General features: G+C 43.0%; 1 protein-coding gene across 1 annotated transcript; it reads right to left on the bottom strand.

The window, feature by feature from the left end:
* Positions 1-394: 394 nt before the first annotated feature.
* On the bottom strand, positions 395-25181 carry LOC116327974. The gene is made up of 5 exons (XM_039609078.1): positions 24766-25181; positions 24540-24668; positions 2597-2923; positions 1092-1418; positions 395-523 (listed from the first exon to the last, which is right to left on the bottom strand). Exons 1-5 carry the CDS (start codon positions 24905-24907, stop codon positions 459-461), a joined length of 990 nt encoding a protein of 329 aa, XP_039465012.1. The 5' UTR covers positions 24908-25181; the 3' UTR covers positions 395-458.
* Positions 25182-25387: the final 206 nt, after the last annotated feature.

A 25387-nucleotide genomic window follows, 5' to 3' on the forward strand; every position in this document is an offset into this window, starting at 1 on the left:
TAAGAGAATGTTCCAGGGAAAAGTAATAAAAAAAACACGAGACTAGACAAGGACACAAGATGCTAAGCAGGGAAGCTAAGAGAGAGGAGGAAGAGGAGAAAAGTGCGACCTCCTTCGTCAAGAGCAAGAAGAATGATGATCTTATTTTCCTTCCTTATGACCTTGTCTGCCATCAACTCGCCGCACTGTGTGTATGTGTATGATATACCATAAGGCCCATTTGAGGTGTTACTCTAATTGCATAAGTGTGAAAGTGATATTGCAATTACTAAAGTGATCAATACATAAGAAAAGAAATCTGCCACGACACCCTCCTGAATCTGAATTAGGTAAGCAGAGGAAAATTGATCTATAAATGCAGTTTATTACATGAATTCTTGGGTACATTAGTTCAATGAATATTTTATATAGACTAATGTATAAATCGTACAGATCAGATCAATAATCAAACAAACATGTCAAACTAAAGGATCAGTGGAGCTGATCCTGATGTCTTCTGTATGTTTCTTGGCCTGATTATTCTCTGCAAATGAAACAGAATAGAGTCACACAAACAAAGAAATAAAATGTCAAGATCTGCAGGACGCAGATGTCTTAAACAAAGAGGACCCAAAGCAGGCAGGTGGAACAGGGAAAGCAAAACTGGACACAATGCACAAGAGACAAGGACTATCAAAATAAAACAGGAAACATGGCAAACGTGAAGACCGAGACCCAGACTCAATACTTGACGCAGGAAGAGAACAAACACATGGCATTACAGGGCGGAGAGATACAGAGATTGCTACATGAAGTGACATGATGGACTGAGAGACTGAGGCGATGCTGAGTCAGAATGAGACAAAGAAGGGAGATACTTGAGGAAATTATACCCTCTACAGGCATCTGACAGAAACAAAAGACACATGATCCTGACAGAAAATTCATAAGCACAAGGTAACTAATTTGTACCAATAGAGACTAGAAACATCAATCACTTAGTCACATCACAACATTGATAAGTAGACAAGACTCAAAAGTTCAAAAACAAAACACTGGGTCAAAGACTGATAACCATGACATTAACAACATGAACTAATTCACTAACTAACCTGTGACTGTGAGCCACAACCTCTTATATCTCCAGGCCTCCTTGCTGTTGACCTGACAGCCGTATTTCCCACTGTCTCCCACTTTGGGGTCTTTCAGGGTCAGACTGAGGTCTCCAGATGTCAGTGGGTGTTCATTCATCTCTGTGCGACCTTTGTAATGCTTGTCCTGTTTGTCAGGCTGGTCAGAGTCGTTCTCATATATGTGGACCTTCATGTATTCGGGTTCATGGCGTTTCCACAACACTTCAGTGTCTCTAGGCAGGTTTTCTGTGGTTTGAAAGGGCAGACAAACAGACTCCGCCCCCTCCACCACCTCCAGCTTACATTCTGAGGACAACAAACACAACATGAGCTGTACAGAGACAAACATGCATGTAAACAAATTACTTGTTACTGTGATTTTATTTAAATGTACAGGTTTTTTTCAATCCACCAGTTTTTATATTAGATCACAGATGTTTTCTATCATGCAGTGATTTTTATTTTGCAAATTGTAAATTGTAGACAAGATACAAAATGAGTTTTACCTTTATTATTTTAGTTTTCAAGGGGAAAAAAGCTATTCAAGCTGCCTAACACAATCTTCTTCTTTTTTTCACTTCACACACTTCCTGATCACAATTACTGAGCTGGAACAATAAACAATGTGAGACTGTGGCTCAGCAGGCCTCTGTAGTGTGTGTGGGCCAAAATAGCTTAGCCCCTATTAGCGGCAGCCTCTCCACTATTGATTTTCCCCACCAAACACAAAAACTGGTTATTGGTCACGTCATCCTTAGAAATGTGAAACTAAAGATGCCCACTAACATGAAACACACCATATATGTATAGTATGTAAGTGTATTCTAGGAGCCACATGTCAAACTCAACTTTGCTGGCTAATCATAAGCCTAGACTTGGCGAGGTTGTACTCACTCACAATTGCTGCAATCAGAGGTCACAACAATGTCAGACTCTGTAGTTTCCTCTGGTCCCTCCCCAATCTGACTAGTAATCACATGCATAGCTCAATGTTATGCTTTAACCACTAGATTTATATGTGGCTTTTAGAAATAAGGCGGGTCTTTTAGATTCTTGGGAAAACTGGTCTGATGAGGAGAGACAACATCTATCCAACTCTGAATGAAGCAGGTCTCATGAAGAGAAATCTGGCCAATTTGAAACACTGAGGCCAGAGATTTTACACCTCTCTGCAGATTCACTGCTTGTGAATCTGCAGAGAGGTGTGAAGTTTTTCATCGCACTGAAGAAATGGGGAACAACCACGGGTTTCTTATCCAGACTAGCCAGTCTGACACAGAGTGAGAGCTCTGAAGCCTTGTACTGAATTCCTTTACACTCATCTTGCTTCATCAGCTTCTTTACAAAATCTTAGTTACTTTCCCACAAACGTATCTTTGATCATGGCCGTCTCATTAACTGCTGATATTTACTGAGACAGTTTCTCTTCCATTGAAGATGGATGTCAAAGAGAACCTGAGAATAAGGATCATCTGCATACTGACCTTTGACTTTCAGCTCCACTTTTTTCTCCATCAGGACTTCTCCCTCGCTGCTGTAGACGGTGCAGGTGTAGGTGTCTCTGGCTGTGTGTGTGGGGTATTTCAGTGTCAGACTGAGGTCTCCAGTCTTCAGCGGGTCTTCATTCATTTCTGTTCGGTGTCTGTAATGTCGATCCTGTATTTCTGGATGGTCAGAGCCGTTCTCATACACATGGACGTTCCTGTTATTTCTGTTCTTCCACACAACCTTATTTATTTGAGACAGCTGAACTGTGGCTTTGCAGGGCAGCTTGGCAGACGTCACGCCTGTGTCCACCTCCACCTCTAGAACTAAAAGTCAACAAAGCACAACATGAGCTGCACAGCATCAGTAGCACACTTCCTTTGACAGGATGAAATGAAATATTTACAGTAAAACACGTTGGACTGGTTCCAGTCTGAAATGTGCTCCTTTGCTACATGAACAGAGACTGTGCTGTGTTTGGTGTCCAATCAGCAGCAGAGCTGAACTGAACGTGTCTGTCAGATACAACCAGAGTCAAAGCTGTGAAGAGTCTAGAAGCTTGAGGGACAGAGAGGGACTCACAGTCTCCGTGGACTGAGTCTGAGTGTTTCTGTAACACACTGATCATCACACACCTGACTGCACTTACAGTGAACCATAGACAGGGTAAATGATGGACCTAGCTGTTATGAACAATGTGAAATGTTACCCTTTGCTTTTAAGTTTTGTTTTGAAGCTGAGAAATTTCACTATGGTGGCTGTTTGGTTGCAAAAAAAATGGGTGTGATTTTAAAAGGTGAGTGTGGACGTGAAAGTGTTCACTCATTGGCCAAAGACTGCTGATTGAAAAGTAATTAATCAATGAATGAATGGACAATAGCATAATAATCGGCTGACAATGAAACATATCACAAAGATTTACAAAATGGTGAATGAAATATTTATTATATTATTTAATATTTATTATTCAATATGATGCTAAATGAGTAACTGTAATGAGTAACTGTAGGAAGGTTTTTACAGAGATCTGTTAGGGTCTGTGTTTTGTGTTTTTGGTTCTTTGATTTTGTTATTATGTGTGCCTATGCCAAGAGGCACACATATTACTATTCGTCGGATTTATTATGTGTGCCTATGACAAGAGGCACACATATTACTATTCGTCGGATTTATTATTATTATTATGTGTGCCTATGAAAGAGGCACACATATTACTATTCGTCGATTCGTCGGATTTATTATTATTATTATTATTCTTCAGTTTCCGCCTGAAATTTTGCAGCGAAACTCGCCCCACAGTTTTGAGACAAGCTTCATATATGTTACCTCATTTTGTGCGGCTGGATCAGGAATGGTGTGCTATGACTTTTGGTGTTTATAACTATTATAGTTTTTTAAATATTAATATTTTAGTGAAAATTTTCCGCGCTTCTCTGCCAAACAGTTTTGAAAATAGGGTTACATATGTTAGATCATTTTGTGCGGCTGGAGCTGGACTAGTATGGTATACACTTTTGGTGTTTATGACTTTTATAGTTTTTGAAATATTTAGATTTTAGTGCAAATTTAGGCCAATTTCCATAGAAACAGACTTTATTTGTGGTGGGTTGGCTCTCTCTAGTGGTATACCGGGAGTAGTACGGCTGAAAATCTGTATGCTTGTTACAAAACTCCATATCCCATAATTCATAGCACCCTCTGCCGAAAGTTAAACAATGGCGGACACCGCCGTTTTATATGTCTTTTATTCGTGTTTCTAGGTCACAAAATACACTTTTAAGATATTTTCAGGCGAGAATGTAGGTGTGTAAACTTCAAATATCTGCTCGTTTTATCAAGACATCCCATATTAGCGACAATTCTCTTAAGTGTTGCTGATAGCCAACTAGTTAGCTAGCGCCGCTAGCTTAGCTAGCTAGCGCCTTCGTGAAAAACCACCCAGGCTTGGCTGATAGTGAGGTGGCTAAAATTTGTTTAATCGCCTGATCGCTCGGCAAGGGTCTGTGTCTTAGCTGGACTTATTTTTCGTTTATATGGGCCGATGATGCTGGTCGATGTGGAAAAAATAACTGAGTTGTTTGGTGGTGGAGCTACAACAGAGGGCAGCTATCCACCGGTGTGTGACAGAAAGGACATGCCGCGAACGAGACATACAAGGCGGTGAGGCTACTGCCGATCGTCCGGTGTTTGCTAACGCGGAGGTCAATCGTGGATCAGGAAAGCGAAGGCAGGAGCGTGAGGTGAACTGAATTTCAGGTAAGAAGTTATGACCTGCACTCTATTTGGGTCAGATATAAACCGAGTTTAGGTGTAGTTTATTTAGCAACAGTTCTCTTACGTGTTGCTGATAGCCGGCTGGCTAGCTAGCTAGCGCCGCTAGCTTAGCTAGCTAGCGCGGCTAGCGACCCTTCGTGAAAAACCACCCAGGCTTGGCTGATAGTGAGGTGGCTAAAATTTGTTTAATCGCCCGATCGCTCGGCAAGGGTCTGTGTCTTAGCTGGACTTATTTTTTCGTTTATATGGGCCGATGATGCTGGTCGATGTGGAAAAATAACTGAGTTGTTTGGTGGTGGAGCTACAACAGAGGGCAGCTATCCACCGTGTGTGACAGAAAGGACATGCCGCGAACGAGACATACAAGGCGGTGAGGCTACCGCCGATCGACCGGTGTTTGCTAACGCGGAGGTCAATCGTGGATCAGGAAAGCGAAGGCAGGGCGTGAGGTGAACTGAATTTCAGGTAAGAAGTTATGACCTGCACTCTATTTGGGTCAGATATAAACCGAGTTTAGGTGTAGTTTATTTAGCAGCAGTTCTCTTATGTGTTGCTGATAGCCGGCTAGCTAGCTAGTGCCGCTAGCATAGTTAGCTAGCACCGCTAGCGACCCTTCGTGAAAAAGCACCCAGGCTTGGCTTATATTGAGGCGGGTGACACTCGTGTCAGCACCCGGTCGCTTCGCCGACAGTATGTGTTTTAGCTGGACTTATTTTTCGTTTATATGGACCGATGATTTATTTATTTATTCATTTTAGTAATGGTATAAACAGTGAAAGGTGGTGGATTGGCCAGATGTAAACTTCAAATATCTGCTCGTGTTACCAAGACATCCCATATTAGCTCTGATGTTTTCGGTGCCTGCAAAGAGCTAGACAGGTAGCTAGCTAACCCGAGCTGGCTGTCTTTTGACTCAGGGTCATAGCTGGACTTATTTTTCGTTTTTATGAGCCGATGAGGTTTTTTAGTAACGGTACAAACAGTGAAAGGCGGTGGATTGTCCAGATGCTGGTCGATGTGGGAAAAAATAACTGAGTTGTTTGGTAGTCGCTGACGCGGAGCTACAACCGAGGGCAGCTATCCACCGTGTGTGTCAGAAAGAACATGCGGGAACGAGGCGGCGGCGACCGCCCGATCGACCGGTGGTAGATCGTGGATCAGGAAACCGAAGGCAGGAGAAGCAGGCGGCTGCCGGTCGGAGCGTGAGGTGAACTGAATTTCAGGTAAGAAGTTATGACCTGCACTCTATTTGGGTCAGATATAAACCGAGTTTAGGTGTAGTTTATTTTTGTTGTGCTGACTTTTACAATCAGTTATAATAACTCGTACTGCGTGGTAGCTAGCACGATGGAGTTTATGACAGCCTCCCTGTCATTCTCTCGCCTGTTCAAACTTCAGTCATGAAACTGATCAGTGATCGGCTTTTCTCTCTTGTTTGTTTATCGCTAAACAACAGCAGCACGTTTAAGCTTGATCAGCTGTTGTTAGAATTCATTTGATTTTAATTTCTAGTATCAGCTGATGTTTGCTGGAGCCACAGCTGTAGAAGCGGCTGGTCGAAACCAGGAGATGACCTTACTGAATCATCAGAGCTGAACTGGTGATGGAGAAACAGGTTTACCTTTTTTTTAGGTGACATGAATGAGTTGAAGGAAGTTATGAACTGTTTCTGAGAGAAATAAACACCAAGCTCTTTTTTTATTTAGCTGACAGCTGGTAACTGTGCAGGGGCGGATCTAGCAAAGCTTTTGCCAGGGGCCAGGTAGGGCATTAACAGAGAAAGGTGGACACAAAGATATACTTTTCTTTCTTACTCTCATACAGGAGTGCAGAATTATTAGGCAAGTTGTATTTTTGAGGAATAATTCTATTATTGAACAACAACCATGTTCTCAATGAACCCAAAAACACATTAATATCAAAGCTGAATGTTTTCGGAAGTAGTTTTTAGTTTGTGTTTAGTTTTAGCTATTTTAGGGGATATCTGTGTGTGCAGGTGACTATTACTGTGCATAATTATTAGGCAACTTAACAAAAACAAATATATACCCATTTCAATTATTTATTTTTACCAGTGAAACCAATATAACATCTCCACATTCACAAATATACATTTCTGACATTCAAAAACAAAACAAAAACAAATCAGCGACCAATATAGCCACCTTTCTTTGCAAGGACACTCAAAAGCCTGCCATCCATGGATTCTGTCAGTGTTTTGATCTGTTCACCATCAACATTGCGTGCAGCAGCAACCACAGCCTCCCAGACACTGTTCAGAGAGGTGTACTGTTTTCCCTCCTTGTAAATCTCACATTTGATGATGGACCACAGATTCTCAATGGGGTTCAGATCAGGTGAACAAGGAGGCCATGTCATTAGTTTTTCTTCTTTTAAACCCTTTCTTGCCAGCCACGCTGTGGAGTACTTGGACGCGTGTGATGGAGCATTGTCCTGCATGAAAATCATGTTTTTCTTGAAGGATGCAGACTTTTTCCTGTACCACTGCTTGAAGAAGGTGTCTTCCAGAAACTTGCAGTAGGACTGGGAGTTGAGCTTGACGCCATCCTCAACCCGAAAAGGCCCCACAAGCTCACCTTTGATGATACCAGCCCAAACCAGTACTCCACCTCCACCTTGCTGGCGCCTGAGTGGGACTGGAGCTCTCTGCCCTTACCAATCCAGCCACGGGCCCATCCATCTGGCCCATCAAGACTCACTCTCATTTCATCAGTCCATAAAACCTTAGAAAAATCAGTCTTGAGATATTTCTTGGCCCAGTCTTGACGTTTCAGCTTGTGTGTCTTGTTCAGTGGTGGTCGTCTTTCAGCCTTTCTTACCTTGGCCATGTCTCTGAGTATTGCACACCTTGTGCTTTTGGGCACTCCAGTGATGTTGCAGCTCTGAAATATGGCCAAACTGGTGGCAAGTGGCATCTTGGCAGCTGCACGCTTGACTTTTCTCAGTTCATGGGCAGTTATTTTGCGCCTTGGTTTTTCCACACGCTTCTTGCGACCCTGTTGACTATTTTGAATGAAACGCTTGATTGTTCGATGATCACGCTTCAGAAGCTTTGCGATTTTAAGACTGCTGCATGCCTCTGCAAGATATCTCACTATTTTTGACTTTTCTGAGCCTGTCAAGTCCTTCTTTTGACCCATTTTGCCAAAGGAAAGGAAGTTGCCTAATAATTATGCACACCTGATATAGGGTGTTGATGTCATTAGACCATACCCTTCTCATTAAAGAGATGCACATCACCTAATATGCTTAATTGGTAGTAGGCTTTCGAGCCTATACAGCTTGGAGTAAGACAACATGCATGAAGAGGATGATGTGGACAAAATACTCATTTGCCTAATATTTCTGCACTCCCTGTATAAAATATTTAGCTTTTATTAAATAGTTATCTGAATCTTACAACCAAAGTTTGTATAATAATACACAAGATTGGCTGTAGACCATTGTTCATCATTCAGAACACTATGTAAAAATAACAAAAACAAAAAGTGAATCCGAAAGTGCATACATATTTATTTTATGTGTTTGATGTGTGTCGGGCGTGGTCTGCAGTGCCGCTGCAGGGGAGGTGGACCCACGGGTGTAAAGTCTGTGCTCTCTTGGCTGTTTTTTGGGTGTGTGTTGGGCTATGAGTTGAAAAGCTACGGCTGCCTGTGTGGGTACACCAACCATGTGTGAAAAGTGGTCCATAACGTAATGCTTCAAAGCATGTTCATGCAAACATTGTCGGGTCTGCCGTGATACAATGGGACTTCTGCTCATGAACCTCTGTGCACAGCGTCTGCAAATCGGGGCTGTCTGAAGTCACCTCATCTTTACCCAAAACTGTAAGCTGTCATCTGTGAGGCGCGAGCGGTGTTTGTTTTATCATAATTCATGGTGGAGAATGGCTGCTCTGCTGAGTTTTGCTCTCTGTAGCCGTATGAATGGCAAACTACACTGATTAGCAGCGGCATAGGCACACATAAAATTTCTTCTGAAATTTTCGCTTTCTAGTTATTATTATTATTCTCCAGTTTCCGCCTGAAATTTTGCAGCGAATCTCGCCTCGCAGTTTTGAGACAAGCTTCATATATGTTACCTCATTTTGTGCGGCGGATCTGGAATGGTGTGCTATGACTTTTGGTCTTTATGAATTTTATAGTTTTTAAATATTAATATTTTAGTGAAAATTTTCCCGCGCTCCTCTGCCAAACAGTTTTGACATTAGGGTTACATATGTTAGATCATTTTGTGCGGCTGGAGCTGGACTATTATGTTATGACTTTTGGTGTTTATAACTTTTATAGTTTTTTAAATATTAATATTTTAGTGCAAATTTAGGCCAATTCATCTTTTGGCGCCAAATAAACAGACTTCATTTGTGGTGTCTTGGCTCTCTCTAGTGGTATACCGGGAGTAGTACAGCCGAAAAGATTTATCCTTGTGTTGAAAACTCCATATCCCACAATTCATAGCACGCCTCTACAGAGTGAACAATGGCGGCCACCACTTCGTTTTATATGTCTTTTATTCGTGTTTCTAGGTCACAAAATAAGCTTTTAAGATATTTTCAGGCGAGAATGTAGGTGTGTAAACTTCAAATATCTGCTTGTTTTATCAAGACATCCCATATTTAGCGACAGTGCTCTGACTACGTCGGTCCTGCCTGACAGCTAGCCGGCTACCTAGCTAGCTGCCGCACTTGGCTGCAAATGGATAGCGAGGGGACTCTCTCTGTCGTTTCACCTCCCGGTCTCTCGCAAATGCTCGCATAGAATCGGAGTTACAGCTGGATGTGGAAAAAATAACTGAGTTGTTTGGTGGTGCTATAACGCGGAGCTACAACAGTGGGCAGCTATCCACGGTGTATGACAGAAAGGATATGCCGCGAATGAGACATACGAGGCAGGCGATCGGTGTTTGCTAACGCGGAGGTCAATCGTGGATCAGGGAAAGCGAAGGCAGGGGCGTGAGGTGAACTGAATTTCAGGTAAGAAGTTATGACCTGCACTCTATTTGGGTCAGATATAAACCGAGTTTAGGTGTAGTTTATTTAGCAACAGTTCTCTTACGTGTTGCTGATAGTCGGCTGGCTAGCTAGCTAGCGCCGCTAGCTTAGCTAGCTAGCGGCTAGCGACCCTTCGTGAAAAACCACCCAGGCTTGGCTGATAGTGAGGTGGCTAAAATTTGTTTAATCGCCCGATCGCTCGGCAAGGGTCTGTGTCTTAGCTGGACTTATTTTTCGTTTATATGGGCCGATGATGCTGGTCGATGTGGAAAAAATAACTGAGTTGTTTGGTGGTGGAGCTACAACAGAGGGCAGCTATCCACCGTGTGTGACAGAAAGGACATGCCGCCAACGAGACATACGAGGCCGGGCAGGCGATTGCTAACGCGGTGGTCAATCATGGATCAGGGAAAGCGAAGGCAGGAGCGTGAGGTGAACTGAATTTCAGGTAAGAAGTTATGAACTGCACTCTATTTCGGTCAGATATAAACCGAGTTTAGGTGGAGTTTATTTTCGTTGTGCTGACTTTTTCAATCACTTAGAATAACTCGTATCATGCGTTCTAGCTAGCACGACGGAGTTTCTATACAGCTGTGTGCATGTTGAACTTTATGACAGCCTCCCTGTCATTCTCTCGCCTGTTGAAACTTCAGTCATGAAACTGATCAATGATCGGCGTTTCTCTCTTGTTTGTTTATCGCGCAAAACAACAGCAGCACGTTTAAGCTTGATCAGCTGTTGTTAGAATTCATTTGCTTTTAATTTCTGGTATCAGCTGATGTTTGCTGGAGCCACAGCTGTAAAAACGGCAGATGTCCTTACTGAATCATCAGAGCTGAACTGGTGATGGAGAAACAGGTTTACTCTTTAGGTGACATGAATAAGTTGAAGGAAGTTATGAACTATTTTTGAGAGACAAATACAGGGAGTGCAGAATTATTAGGCAAGTTGTATTTTTGAGGAATAATTTTATTATTGAACAACAACCATGTTCTCAATGAACCCAAAAAACTCATTAATATCAAAGCTGAAAGTTTTTGGAAGTAGTTTTAGTTTTAGCTATTTTAGGGGATATCTGTGTGTGCAGGTGACTATTACTGTGCATAATTATTAGGCAACTTAACAAAAACAAATATATACCCATTTCAATTATTTATTTTACCAGTGAAACCAATATAACATCTCCACATTCACAAATATACATTTCTGACATTCAAAAACAAAACAAAAACAAATCAGCGACCAATATAGCCACCTTTCTTTGCAAGGACACTCAAAAGCCTGCCATCCATGGATTCTGTCAGTGTTTTGATCTGTTCACCATCAACATTGCGTGCAGCAGCAACCACAGCCTCCCAGACACTGTTCAGAGAGGTGTACTGTTTTCCCTCCTTGTAAATCTCACATTTGATGATGGACCACAGGTTCTCAATGGGGTTCAGATCAGGTGAACAAGGAGGCCATGTCATTAGTTTTTCTTCTTTTATACCCTTTCTTGCCAGCCACGCTGTGGAGTACTTGGACGCGTGTGATGGAGCATTGTCCTGCATGAAAATCATGTTTTTCTTGAAGGATGCAGACTTCTTCCTGTACCACTGCTTGAAGAAGGTGTCTTCCAGAAACTGGCAGTAGGACTGGGAGTTGAGCTTGACTCCATCCTCAACCCGAAAAAGGCCCCACAAGCTCATCTTTGATGATACCAGCCCAAACCAGTACTCCACCTCCACCTTGCTGGCGTCTGAGTCGGACTGGAGCTCTCTGCCCTTTACCAATCCGCCACGGGCCCATCCATCTGGCCCATCAAGACTCACTCTCATTTCATCAGTCCATAAAACCTTAGAAAAATCAGTCTTGAGATATTTCTTCGCCCAATCCTGACGTTTCAGCTTGTGTGTCTTGTTCAGTGGTGGTCGTCTTTCAGCCTTTCTTACCTTGGCCGTGTCTCTGAGTATTGCACACCTTGTGCTTTTGGGCACTCCAGTGATGTTGCAGCTCTGAAATATGGCCAAACTGGTGGCAAGTGGCATCTTGGCAGCTGCACGCTTGACTTTTCTCAGTTCATGGGCAGTTATTTTGCGCCTTGGTTTTTCCACACGCTTCTTGCGACCCTGTTGACTATTTTGAATGAAACGCTTGATTGTTCGATGATCACGCTTCAGAAGCTTTGCAATTTTAAGACTGCTGCATCCCTCTGCAAGATATCTCACTATTTTTGACTTTTCTGAGCCTGTCAAGTCCTTCTTTTGACCCATTTTGCCAAAGGAAAGGAAGTTGCCTAATAATTATGCACACCTGATATAGGGTGTTGATGTCATTAGACCACACCCCTTCTCATTACAGAGATGCACATCACCTAATATGCTTAATTGGTAGTAGGCTTTCGAGCCTATACAGCTTGGAGTAAGACAACATGCATGAAGAGGATGATGTGGACAAAATACTCATTTGCCTAATAATTCTGCACTCCCTGTAAACACCAAGCTCCTTTTTTTGTGTAGCTGACAGCTGGTAACTGTGCAGGGGCGGATCTAGCAAAGCTTTTGCCAGGGGCCAGGTAGGGCATTAACAGAGAAAGGTGGACATAAAGATATACTTTTCTTTCTTACTCTCATATAAAATATTTAGCTTTTATTAAATGCTTATCCGAATCTTACAACCAAAGTTTGTATAATAATACACAAGATTGGCTGTAGACCATTGTTCATCATTCAGAACACTGTGTAAAAATAACAGAAAACAAAAAGTGAATGCAAAAGTGCATATATATTTATTTTATGTGTTTGATGTGTGTGTCGGGCGTGGTCTGCAGTGCCGCTGCAGGGGAGGTGGACCCACGGGTGTAAAGTCTGTGCTCTCTTGGCTGTTTTTGGGTGTGTGTTGGGCTATGAGTTGAAAAGCTACAGCTGCCTGTGTGGGTACACCAACCATGTGTGAAAAGTGGTCCATAACATAATGCTTCAAAGCGTGTTCATGCAAACATTGTTGGGTCTGCCGTGGTACAATGGGACTTCTGCTCATGAACCTGTGTGCACAGCGCCTGCAAATCGGGGCTGTACAAAGTCACTTCATCTTTACCCAAAACTGTAAGCTGTCATCTGTGAGGCGCGAGCGGTGTTTGTTTTATCATAATTCATGGTGGAGAATGGCTGCTCTGCTGAGTTTTGCTCTCTGTAGCTGTATGAATGGCAAACTACACTGATTACCAGCGGCATAGGCACACATAAAATTTCTTCTGAAATTTTCCCTTTCTAGTTATTTTAGTGAAAATTTTCCCGCGCTCCTCTGCCGAACAGCTTTGACATTAGGGTTACATATGTTAGATCATTTTGTGCGGCTGGAGCTGGACTATTATGTCATGACTTTTGGTGTTCATGACTTTTATAGTTTTTAAATATTAATATTTTAGTGCAAATTTAGGCCAATTCATCTTTTGGCGCCAAATAAACAGACTTCATTTGTGGTGTGTTGGCTCTCTCTAGTGGTATGCCGGGAGTGGTACAGCCTGTGTACCCTTATTTGGATTACCGTAATGATGACAATTTCAACGGTGCGCACAGCGTCGCTGCTTTCAGGAGCCATTGGAATTTTTAAGGTTGCGCAAATCATTCAAAAGTTACGGTAATGCTTGGTGGAAAACTCAATATCCCACAATTCATAGCACGCCTCTACAGAGTGAACAATGGCGGCCACCACTTCGTTTTATATGTCTTTTATTCATGTTTCTAGGTCACAAAATAAGCTTTTAAGATATTTTCAGGCGAGAATGTAGGTGTGTAAACTTCAAATATCTGCTTGTTTTATCAAGACATCCCATATTTAGCGACAGTGCTCTGACTACGTCGGTCCTGCCTGACAGCTAGCCGGCTACCTAGCTAGCTGCTGCCGCGACTTGGCTGCAAATGGATAGCGAGGGACTCTCTCTCTCCTTTCACCTCCCGGTCTCTCGCAAATGCTCGCATAGAATCGGAGTTACAGCTGGATGTGGAAAAATAACTGAGTTGTTTGGTGGTGGAGCTACAACAGAGGGCAGCTACCCACCGGTGTGTGACAGAAAGGACATGCCGCCAACGAGACATATGAGGCCGGGCAGGCGATTGCTAACGCGGTGGTCAATCATGGATCAGGAAAGCGAAGGCAGGAGCGTGAGGTGAACTGAATTTCAGGTAAGAAGTTATGAACTGCACTCTATTTGGGTCAGATATAAACAGAGTTTAGGTGTAGTTTATTTAGCAGCAGTTCTCTTATGTGTTGCTGATAGTCGGCTAGCTAGCTAGCGCCGCTAGCATAGTTAGCTCGCGCCGCTAGCAACCCTTCGTGAAAAAGCACCCAGTCTTGGCTTATATTGAGGCGGGTGAAACTCGTGTCAGCACCGGTCGCTCTCTATTTGGGTCAGATATAAACCGAGTTTAGGTGTAGTTTATTTAGCAGCAGTTCTCTTACGTGTTGCTGATAGTCGGCTAGCTAGCTAGCTAGCGCCGCTAGCATAGTTAGCTTCGCGCCGCTAGCAACCCTTCGTGAAAAAGCACCCAGGCTTGGCTTATATTGAGGCGGGTGAAACTCGTGTCAGCACCCGGTCGCTCTCTATTTGGGTCAGATATAAACCGAGTTTAGGTGTAATTTATTTTCGTTGACCTTTACAATCGTAATGCCACGGGTGTTTATATACAGCTGTGTGCGCACTAAGTTACTGACGTTGGACTTTATTTTATTCATTAGGGTTAGTTCATAGAGTTGCCGTGCCGTACAAACGGAATCGTCCCACATTCAGAGAAAACATTATGATTTATTCTGTCGTTACGAAGCCTCCCTGTCATTCTCTCGCGTGTTGAAACGTCAATCATGAAACTGATCAATGATCGGCTGTTCGCTCTTATTTATCGCGCTAAACAACAGCAGCACGTTTAAGCTTGATCAGCTGTTGTTAGAATTCTTTTGATTTTAATTTCTAGTATCAGCTGATGTTTGCTGGAGCATGAAGATGAAATCAGGAGATGTCCTTACTGAATCATCAGAGCTGAACTGGTGATGGAGAAACAGGTTTACACTTTAGGTGACATGAATGAGTTGAAGGAAGTTATGAGTTGTTTCTGAGAGACAAAGACCAAGCTCCTTTTTTGTGTAGCTGACAGCTGGTAACTGTGCAGGGGCGGATCTAGCAAAGCTTTTGGGGGAGCTAGGGCATTAACAGAGAAAGGTGGACACAAAGATATACTTTTCTTTCTTACTCTCATATAAAATATTTAGCTTTTATTAAATAGTTATCTGAATCTCACAACCAAAGTTTGTATAATAATACACAGGATTGGCTGTAGACCATTGTTCATAATTCAGAACACTGTGTAAAAATAACAAAAACAAAAAGTGAATGCATGTGTGAAAAGTGGTCTATAATGTAATGCTTCAAAGTGTGTTCATGCAAACATTGTCGGGTCTGCCGTGGTACAATGGGACTTCTGCTCATGAACCTGTGTGCACAGCGCCTGCAAATCGGGCGCTGTACAAAGTAACTTCATCTTTACACAAAACTGTAAGCTGTCATCTGTGAAGCGTGAGAGGTGTTTGTTTTACCATAGTTCATGGTGGAGAATGGCTGCTCTTCTGAGTTTTGCTCTCTGTAGCCGTATGAATGGCAAACTACAGTGATTAGCAGCGGCATAGGCACACATAAAATTTCTTCTGAAATTTTCGCTTTCTAGTTATTATGTGTGCCTATGACAAGAGGCACACATATTACTATTCGTCGGATTTATTATTATTATTATTATTCTTCAGTTTCCGCCTGAAATTTTTGCAGCGAAACTCGCCCGCAGTTTTGAGACAAGCTTCATATATGTTACCTCATTTTGTGCGGCTGGATCAGGAATGGTGTGCTATGACTTTTGGTGTTTATAACTATTATAGTTTTTAAATATTAATATTTTAGTGAAAATTTTCCCGCGCTTCTCTGCCAAACAGTTTTGAAAATAGGGTTACATATGTTAGATCATTTTGTGCGGCTGGAGCTGGACTAGTATGGTATACACTTTTGGTGTTTATGACTTTTATAGTTTTTGAAATATTTAGATTTTAGTGCAAATTTAGGCCAATTTCCATAGAAACAGACTTTATTTGTGGTGGGTTGGCTCTCTCTAGTGGTATACCGGGAGTAGTACGGCTGAAAATCTGTATGCTTGTTACAAAACTCCATATCCCATAATTCATAGCACCCTCTGCCGAGTTAAACAATGGCGGACACCACTGCGTTTTATATGTCTTTTATTCGTGTTTCTAGGTCACAAAATACACTTTTAAGATATTTTCAGGCGAGAATGTAGGTCTGTAAACTTCAAATATCTGCTCGTTTTATCAAGACATCCCATATTAGCGACAATTCTCTTAAGTGTTGCTGATAGTCGGTTAGCTAGCTAGCGCCGCTAGCTTAGCTAGCTAGCGCCCCTTCGTGAAAAACCACCCAGGCTTGGCTGATAGTGAGGTGGCTAAAATTTGTTTAATCGCCTGATCGCTCGGCAAGGGTCTGTGTCTTAGCTGGACTTATTTTTCGTTTATATGGGCCGATGATGCTGGTCGATGTGGAAAAAATAACTGAGTTGTTTGGTGGTGGAGCTACAACAGAGGGCAGCTATCCACCGGTGTGTGACAGAAAGGACATGCCGCGAACGAGACATACAAGGCGGTGAGGCTACCGCCGATCGTCCGGTGTTTGCTAACGCGGAGGTCAATCGTGGATCAGGGAAAGCGAAGGCAGGAGCGTGAGGTGAACTGAATTTCAGGTAAGAAGTTATGACCTGCAGTCTATTTGGGTCAGATATAAACCGAGTTTAGGTGTAGTTTATTTAGCAACAGTTCTCTTACGTGTTGCTGATAGCCGGCTGGCTAGCTAGCTAGCGCAGCTAGCGACCCTTCGTGAAAAACCACCCAGGCTTGACTGATAGTGAGGTGGCTAAAATTTGTTTAATCGCCCGATCGCTCGGCAAGGGTCTGTGTCTTAGCTGGACTTATTTTTCGTTTATATGGGCCGATGATGCTGGTCGATGTGGAAAAATAACTGAGTTGTTTGGTGGTGGAGCTACAACAGAGGGCAGCTATCCACCGGTGTGTGACAGAAAGGACATGCCGCGAACGAGACATACAAGGCGGTGAGGCTACCGCCGATCGTCCGGTGTTTGCTAACGCGGAGGTCAATCGTGGATCAGGGAAAGCGAAGGCAGGAGCGTGAGGTGAACTGAATTTCAGGTAAGAAGTTATGACCTGCACTCTATTTGGGTCAGATATAAACCGAGTTTAGGTGTAGTTTATTTAGCAACAGTTCTCTTACGTGTTGCTGATAGCCGGCTGGCTAGCTAGCTAGCGCCGCTAGCTTAGCTAGCTAGCGCGGCTAGCGACCCTTCGTGAAAAACCACCCAGGCTTGGCTGATAGTGAGGTGGCTAAAATTTGTTTAATCGCCCGATCGCCGGCAAGGGTCTGTGTCTTAGCTGGACTTATTTTTCGTTTATATGGGCCGATGATGCTGGTCGATGTGGAAAAAATAACTGAGTTGTTTGGTGGTGGAGCTACAACAGAGGGCAGCTATCCACCGGTGTGTGACAGAAAGGACATGCCGCGAACGAGACATACAAGGCGGTGAGGCTACCGCCGATCGACCGGTGTTTGCTAACGCGGAGGTCAATCGTGGATCAGGGAAAGCGAAGGCAGGAGCGTGAGGTGAACTGAATTTCAGGTAAGAAGTTATGACCTGCACTCTATTTGGGTCAGATATAAACCAAGTTTAGGTGTAGTTTATTTTCGTTGTGCTGACTTTTTCAATCACTTACAATAACTCGTACTGCGTGCTAGCTAGCACCGCGGAGTCTATATACAGCTGTGTGCGCGCTAAGTTACCGATGTTACCGATGTTGAACTTTATGACAGCCTCCCTGTCATTCTCTCGCCTGTTGAAACTTCAGTCATGAAACTGATCAATGATCGGCTTTTCTCTCCTGTTTGTTTATCGCGCTAAACAACAGCAGCACGTTTAAGCTTGATCAGCTGTTGTTAGAATTCTTTTGATTTTAATTTCTAGTATCAGCTGATGTTTGCTGGAGCATGAAGATGAAATCAGGAGATGTCCTTACTGAATCATCAGAGCTGAACTGGTGATGGAGAAACAGGTTTACCCTTAGGTGACATGAATGAGTTGAAGGGAAGTTATGAACTGTTTCTGACAGACAAATATACACCAAGCTCCTTTTTTGTGTAGCTGACAGCTGGTAACTGTGCAGGGGCGGATCTAGCAAAGCTTTTGCCAGGGGCCAGGTAGGGCATTAACAGAGAAAGGTGGACACAAAGATATACTTTTCTTTCTTACTCTCATATAAAATATTTAGCTTTTATTAAATAGTTATCTGAATCTTACAACCAAAGTTTGTATAATAATACACAAGATTGGCTGTAGACCATTGTTCATCATTCAGAACACTGTGTAAAAATAACAAAAACAAAAAGTGAATGCAAAAGTGCATAAATATTTATTTTACGTGTTTGATGTGTGTGGCGGGCGTGGTCTGCAGTGCCGCTGCAGGGAGGTGGACCCACCTGAGCGGCACCTGCAATCACGCCTCTCGGCGTAGTCTGTGCTCTCTCGGCTGTTTTTTGGGTGTGTCGGGCTGTGAGTTGAAAAGCTACAGCCGGCTGTTTGGGTACACCAACCATGTGTGAAAAGTGGTCCATAACGTAATGCTTCAAAGCGTGTTCATGCAAACATTGTCGGATCTGCCGTGGTACAATGGGACTTCTGCTCATGAACCTGTGTGCACAGCGTCTGCAAATCGGCGCTGTACGAAGTAACTTCATCTTTACACGAAACTGTAAGCTGTTATCTGTGAAGCGTGAGCGGTGTTTGTTTTTACCATAGTTCATGGTGGAGAATGGGTGCTCTTCTGAGTTTTGCTCTCTGTAGCTATATGAATGGCAAACTACACTGAATAGCAGCGGCATAGGCACACATAAAATTTCTTCTGAAATTTTCGCTTTCTAGTTATTATTATTATTTTCCTTTTTCCGCCTGAAATTTTGCAGTGTATCTCGACCCGCAGTTTTGAGACAAGCTTCATATATGTTACCTCATTTTGTGCGGCTGGATCTGGAATGGTGTGCTATGACTTTTGGTGTTTATGAATATTATAGTTTTTTAAATATTAATATTTTAGTGAAAATTTTCCCGCGCTCCTCTGCCAAACAGTTTTGACATTAGGGTTACATATGTTAGATCATTTTGTGCGGCTCGAGCTGGACTATTATGTCATGACTTTTGGTGTTTATGACTTTTATAGTTTTTAAATATTACTATTTTAGTGCAAATTTAGGCCAATTCATCTTTTGGCGCCAAATAAACAGACTTCATTTGTGGTGTGTTGGCGCCATCTTTTGGTCCCATTGAAACAAATTTCAAACTTCATTTGTGGTGTGTTGGCTCTCTCTAGTGGTATGCCGGGAGTGGTACAGCCTGTCTACCCTTATTTGGATACCGTAATGACGACAATATCAATGGCGCGCACAGCCTCGCTGCTTTCAGGAACCATTGAGGTTTTAAGGTTGCGCGAACCATTGAATAGTTACGGTAAACACAATGGCTTCTATGCTTGGTGGAAAACTCCATATCCCACAATTCATAGCACACCTCTGCCGAGTTAAACAATGGCGGCCACCACTTCGTTTTATATGTCTTTTATTAGTGTTTCTAGGTCACAAAATAAACTTTTAAGATATTTTCAGGCGAGAATGTAGGTGTGTAAACTTCAAATATCTGCTTGTTTTATCAAGACATCCCATATTAGCGACAATGCTCTGACGACCTCGGTCCTGCCTGACAGCTAGCCGGCTACCTAGCTAGCTGCCGCACTTGGCTGCAAATGGACAGCAAGGGGACTCTCTCTCTCCTTTCACCTCCCCGGTCTCTCGCAAATGCTCGCACAGAATCGGAGTTACAGCTGGATGTGGAAAAAATAACTGAGTTGTTTGGTGGTGCTATAATGCGGAGCTACAACAGTGGGCAGCTATCCACGGTGTATGACAGAAAGGACATGCGCGACCGCCGATCGACTGGTGTTTGCTAACGCGGAGGTCAATCGTGGATCAGGGAAAGCGAAGGCAGGAGCGTGAGGTGAACTGAATTTCAGGTAAGAAGTTATGACCTGCACTCTATTTGGGTCAGATATAAACCGAGTTTAGGTGTAGTTTATTTAGCAGCAGTTCTCTTATGTGTTGCTGATAGCCGGCTAGCTAGCTAGCGCCGCTAGCATAGTTAGCTAGCGCCGCTAGCGACCCTTCGTGAAAAAGCACCCAGGCTTGGCTTATATTGAGGCGGGTGAAACTCGTGTCAGCACCCGGTCGCTCGCCGACAGTATGTGTTTTAGCTGGACTTATTTTTCGTTTATATGGGCCGATGATGCTGGAAACCGAAGGCAGGAGCGTGAGGTGAACTGAATTTCAGGTAAGAAGTTATGACCTGCACTCTATTTGGGTCAGATATAAACCGAGTTTAGGTGTAGTTTATTTAGCAGCAGTTCTCTTATGTGTTGCTGATAGCCGGCTAGCTAGCTAGCGCCGCTAGCATAGTTAGCTCGCGCCGCTAGCAACCCTTGGCTTATATTGAGGCGGGTGAAACTCGTGTCAGCACCCGGTCGCTCTCTATTTGGGTCAGATATAAACCGAGTTTAGGTGTAATTTATTTTCGTTGACCTTTTACAATCGTACTGCCACGGGAGTTTATATACAGCTGTGTGCGCACTAAGTTACTGACGTTGGACTTTATTTTATTCATTAGGGTTAGTTCATAGAGTTGCCGTGCCGTACAAACGGAATCGTCCCACATTCAGAGAAAACATTGATTTATTCTGTCGTTACGAAGCCTCCCCTGTCATTCTCTCGCGTGTTGAAACGTCAGTCATGAAACTGATCAATGATCGGCTGTTCGCTCTTATTTATCGCGCTAAACAACAGCAGCACGTTTAAGCTTGATCAGCTGTTGTTAGAATTCTTTTGATTTTAATTTCTAGTATCAGCTGATGTTTGCTGGAGCATGAAGATGAAATCAGGAGATGTCCTTACTGAATCATCAGAGCTGAACTGGTGATGGAGAAACAGGTTTACACTTTAGGTGACATGAATGAGTTGAAGGGAAGTTATGAGTTGTTTCTGAGAGACAAAGACCAAGCTCCTTTTTTGTGTAGCTGACAGCTGGTAACTGTGCAGGGGCGGATCTAGCAAAGCTTTTAGGGCGGGGGGGGGGGGAGCTAGGGCATTAACAGAGAAAGGTGGACACAAAGATATACTTTTCTTTCTTACTCTCATATAAAATATTTAGCTTTTATTAAATAGTTATCTGAATCTCACAACCAAAGTTTGTATAATAATACACAGGATTGGCTGTAGACCATTGTTCATAATTCAGAACACTGTGTAAAAATAACAAAAAACAAAAAGTGAATGCATGTGTGAAAAGTCGTCTATAATGTAATGCTTCAAAGCGTGTTCATGCAAACATTGTCGGGTCTGCCGTGGTACAATGGGACTTCTGCTCATGAACCTGTGTGCACAGCGTCTGCAAATCGGCGCTGTACGAAGTAACTTCATCTTTACACAAAACTGTAAGCTGTTATCTGTGAAGCGTGAGCGGTGTTTGTTTTTACCATAGTTCATGGTGGAGAATGGCTGCTCTTCTGAGTTTTGCTCTCTGTAGCTGTATGAATGGCAAACTACACTGAATGGCAGCGGCATAGGCACACATAAAATTTCTTCTGAAATTTTCGCTTTCTAGTTTCATTATATTCTAGCTTTGCTTTATGGGTTTTAGGATTATTCTTAGTTTAGGTTCTCTGGGTGGAGTTTTGTTAGAGTTTGAGTGTTCTGGTTTTTGTCCCTGTCTGCTGTATCCCCACATCCAGTCAGTGTCTGCCCTGGTCCCACGTCTCTGTTCCCTCTGTTGTAGTGCCTGCATGTGAGTCTGTGTCTTTTGTTCAGTCTGTGGTATGTGTTTCCTGTTTTACTTTGAAGGTCTCTGTCTTATCTCAGTGTGTTCAGTTTTTGCTTCCTTGTCTCGTCAGCAGTGTTGGGAAGGTTACTTTTAAAATGTATTCCACTACAGAATACTGAATACATGCCCCAAAATGTATTCTGTAACGTATTCCGTTACGTTATTCAATGAAAGTAACGTATTCTGAATACTTTGGAATACTTAATATATTATCATGCTGTTTACAACTACGTGAATGTACTATTGCTGTGATTTATTACTGTTACTGAAGGTCCGAAACGTAGTAAAGGGACCTCTGGCTAATACGTCGGGTTAGTGTCGGGCTGGTAGCCGAAAACTAGCTTTACTTTGTTGTCTGGGTCAACTTTGCTTGCGGGAGACAGAGAGGCGTTGAAAGGCTGCTCAACGGAACTTTTTTTTCGGAGGAAAACACGAACACAGTGTACAGTTGAGTCTTAATAGCTTACTTACAAATGGGCTCCTCAGGCACTCTTCTTGGCTGCAGTGGTTATTATTATATTTACATGCTTCCAGCTCCCGTTTTTGCTCCGTGACAGCTCGGACTTCCTTTCTCTCCCTCCCTCGCTCACAGACACATAACGTGTATGGCAGTCCATTCTCGCTGCAGCACGGACTACACTGCCCATGATGCTACATTCTTTAGGGCTATGCCTGTAGCATTCTGTCTATTAGCTTAGCACAACAACAACAACAAAAAAGCGCTCTCTCACCCAGGAAACACGCAGAGAGAGAGCGTGTCACCCTGTAACCATGGCAACCGTAACGCTGCCGCCTGGAACAACAGAACGAAGCTGTCAAACAAACCCAAACAGTCCTGACCAGCGACAATATGAAAACAGGAAGTACCGCCCGTGTAATCCATTTATTTCACCAAAGTAACTGTATTCTGAATCCCACCTTTTTAAACGGTAACTGTAACGGAATACAGTTACTCATATTTTGTATTCTGAATACGTAACGGCGGTACATGTATTCCGTTACTCCCCAACACTGGTCGTCAGTTCTGATTTCCCCCAGCTGTGCTCTCCTTCTGTGTCTCATTCCCCTCGTTACTTCCTGGTGTATTTAAACCCTGTGTTTCTCTGAGTCAGTGTCGTGTCGTCCCTCATGCTGTGTGGGTCTCCCTGTGAGTTTAGTTTGCTTTTGTATGACTTTCTCCTGCCAGCAAATAAAGCTGAGTTCATTGTGTTTAAACCTCATGCCTGAGTGCCTGCATATTGGGTGCAACTCCTGCCTGCCACACGGCGATCATGACAAGATCAAGTCAGAAACCTGTTCTCTCATAGACGTCTACAGGACCATAAGCCTTTTTGCCTCACCAGCTATCACCAGCAATGGGCTTCAGAGAAAATGCAGCTCTAAGGAACTTCTGCATTAGTTTTGTTTTTCTGAACCAGAACCTGTGTCCATCTTTTATACCCTATATAGCTTAAACTTTCATAAGTTAGAGTTACTGATGCTACTGAACCTACCTACTCAGTCACTTTAATATTATATATTATTTGGTGACAGTAGGAAGGAAGAACTCCCTTTTAACAAGAAGAAACCTCCAGGAGACACAAGATCAGGGAGTGGCAGCCATCTGCCATGGCTGGTTGGGGTGAGGGGAGAAAGACACGACAAAAGACATGCTGTGGAAGAGAGCCAGAGATTAATAATAGACATTAAATGAAGAGAGGTCTATTAAGACATAGTGGGTGAAGAAGAAACACCCAGTGCATCATGGAAACCCCCAGCTGCCTACATCTTTTGCAGATTAACTAAAATTATTTGGTCCTTATGATTTATTTAACAAAAAACTAGCTCCTGCTGATCAAATGTAGTTGTTTAATTGAACAACATCAGTGTGAGTACCTCAATATACAAAGAGGTTTTGGCAGGGAGAAAGTCTGGAGCATTGACAAAATGTTAGTGATCTTCAAGAAGCAACTGTTAATGCCCATCAGTCAATGAAGGGTAATATATCATTTCCAGACAATGGGATAATCAGCATTCTGCAGTGAGAAACATTATTCTTAGTGGAAAAACATTTTTGTAAAGTTTATTATATAAAGCTGGATATGAACCACGACGCTTTTGGTTCATCCTCCTGGAATACACATGCTTTGTATAGATGAGAACAAAGTGGACATGCGTGTCCATAATGAAGAGCACCAGCTTTGTAGAAAACTAAACGTAAAGACGGTGCTGAAGAGGTAATGAGTTAGGCACTATCCGGTCCCCTCTATACCGAAGTATTACGGAGTCAAATGTGAGGCCATCTGTCCTACAGCTGACCCTAACCCTGAGCCAGGCTGCAGGGACCGAGAGACAGAAGAGACTTGAAGAACAAACTACAGAGACACAACCTTGACACACACACAGACAGAAAAGGAAACAAACACAGAAACAAGACTGAATACACAAAACGGGACATGGAACACAGAGGAGGCATGATTCCAGAAATCTGAAGATTAGATAACAAACTAAGACCTGAGGATACAAAAAACAAAGAGATCACAAAAGGGAACTAACATCAATGTAGAACCAGAACCAGAAACAGGGGTAACAAAACTGAGAAGTGCTGCGAAATATTACACTCAAAGAATGAAACACTGTAGAACTAAGTAATACACTCCTACATACCCTCTTTATTTTGCAGCCTTTTATATCCACAAAACATGCCGATACCACAGCAAATAGCCAGGACAACCACAGGAACCAAGACAGCTGAGAGAACTTTGGGCCAGACTGGAGGAGGTGGAGGAGGAGGTTCTGTAATTAGCACAAACACAAAAAACCTGAACATCATCCAGCAGATTTTGATGAATTAAAGTTCACGTCTCCTCTAACCTCTGTCTACATCACTGACCTGTGACCTTCAGTTGTAAGTAAGTCCAGCTCACATCTCGTCCAGTGATGCGGAGGATGCAGGTGTAGGTTCCACTGTCAGAGACTGTCGGGTTTCTCAGAGTGAGGCTGAGGTTTCCAGTTTGCAGAGCATCAGCACTCATTGATGTTCGGTTGGTGTAACGCTGGTTTTGGTCATCCAAATCATCACCACTCTTCACACGAACATGGACTGTTGGGATTGTTGAGGTCGTTGCGATCCCACACTGCTGCTGTGAACTCACTGGGAGCAGCTAGTAGCTGACAGGGCAGCAGCGCAGACTCAGCCCCCTCGTACACCTCCACTGCTGTGGCATGCTGGGAAACTGAGGAGAGAAAATATGAAGCAGATGAATGCAGTGATTTTGTAACATCAGGTGACACAGAATGAGGACCCAAACGCACAAAGATAAAAGGTTAAAGTCTCAAGTCTAGCTACAGATGCAACGGTGGTTTGCATTTTCACACTTAAAATTTGTTTACTTTGGTCTGAATCTGTTGGTGAGTTTATAAATTTAGTCTTTTTTACAGATTGTAGTGATGGGATTTCCGGCTCTTTTTAGAGAGCCGGCTCTTTCGGCTCCGAACCGGCTCTTCAGGTTGTT

The sequence above is a fragment of the Oreochromis aureus genome, linkage group 3, assembly GCF_013358895.1.
Source record: "Oreochromis aureus strain Israel breed Guangdong linkage group 3, ZZ_aureus, whole genome shotgun sequence".
In the NCBI taxonomy this organism is placed as follows: domain Eukaryota; kingdom Metazoa; phylum Chordata; class Actinopteri; order Cichliformes; family Cichlidae; genus Oreochromis; species Oreochromis aureus.

Excerpts from the sequence above, each read along its gene's own strand:
- LOC116327974 (XM_039609078.1), bottom strand. The coding sequence starts at position 24,907 with ATGAGTGCTGATGCTCTGCAAACTGGAAACCTCAGCCTCACTCTGAGA. Across the intron at positions 2,924-24,539 it reads AAGGCTGCAAAATAAAGAGG|TTCTAGAGGTGGAGGTGGAC; the intron begins GTATGTAGGAGT and ends GTTGACTTTTAG. Across the intron at positions 524-1,091 it reads GTTGTGGCTCACAGTCACAG|AGAATAATCAGGCCAAGAAA; the intron begins GTTAGTTAGTGA and ends TTTCATTTGCAG.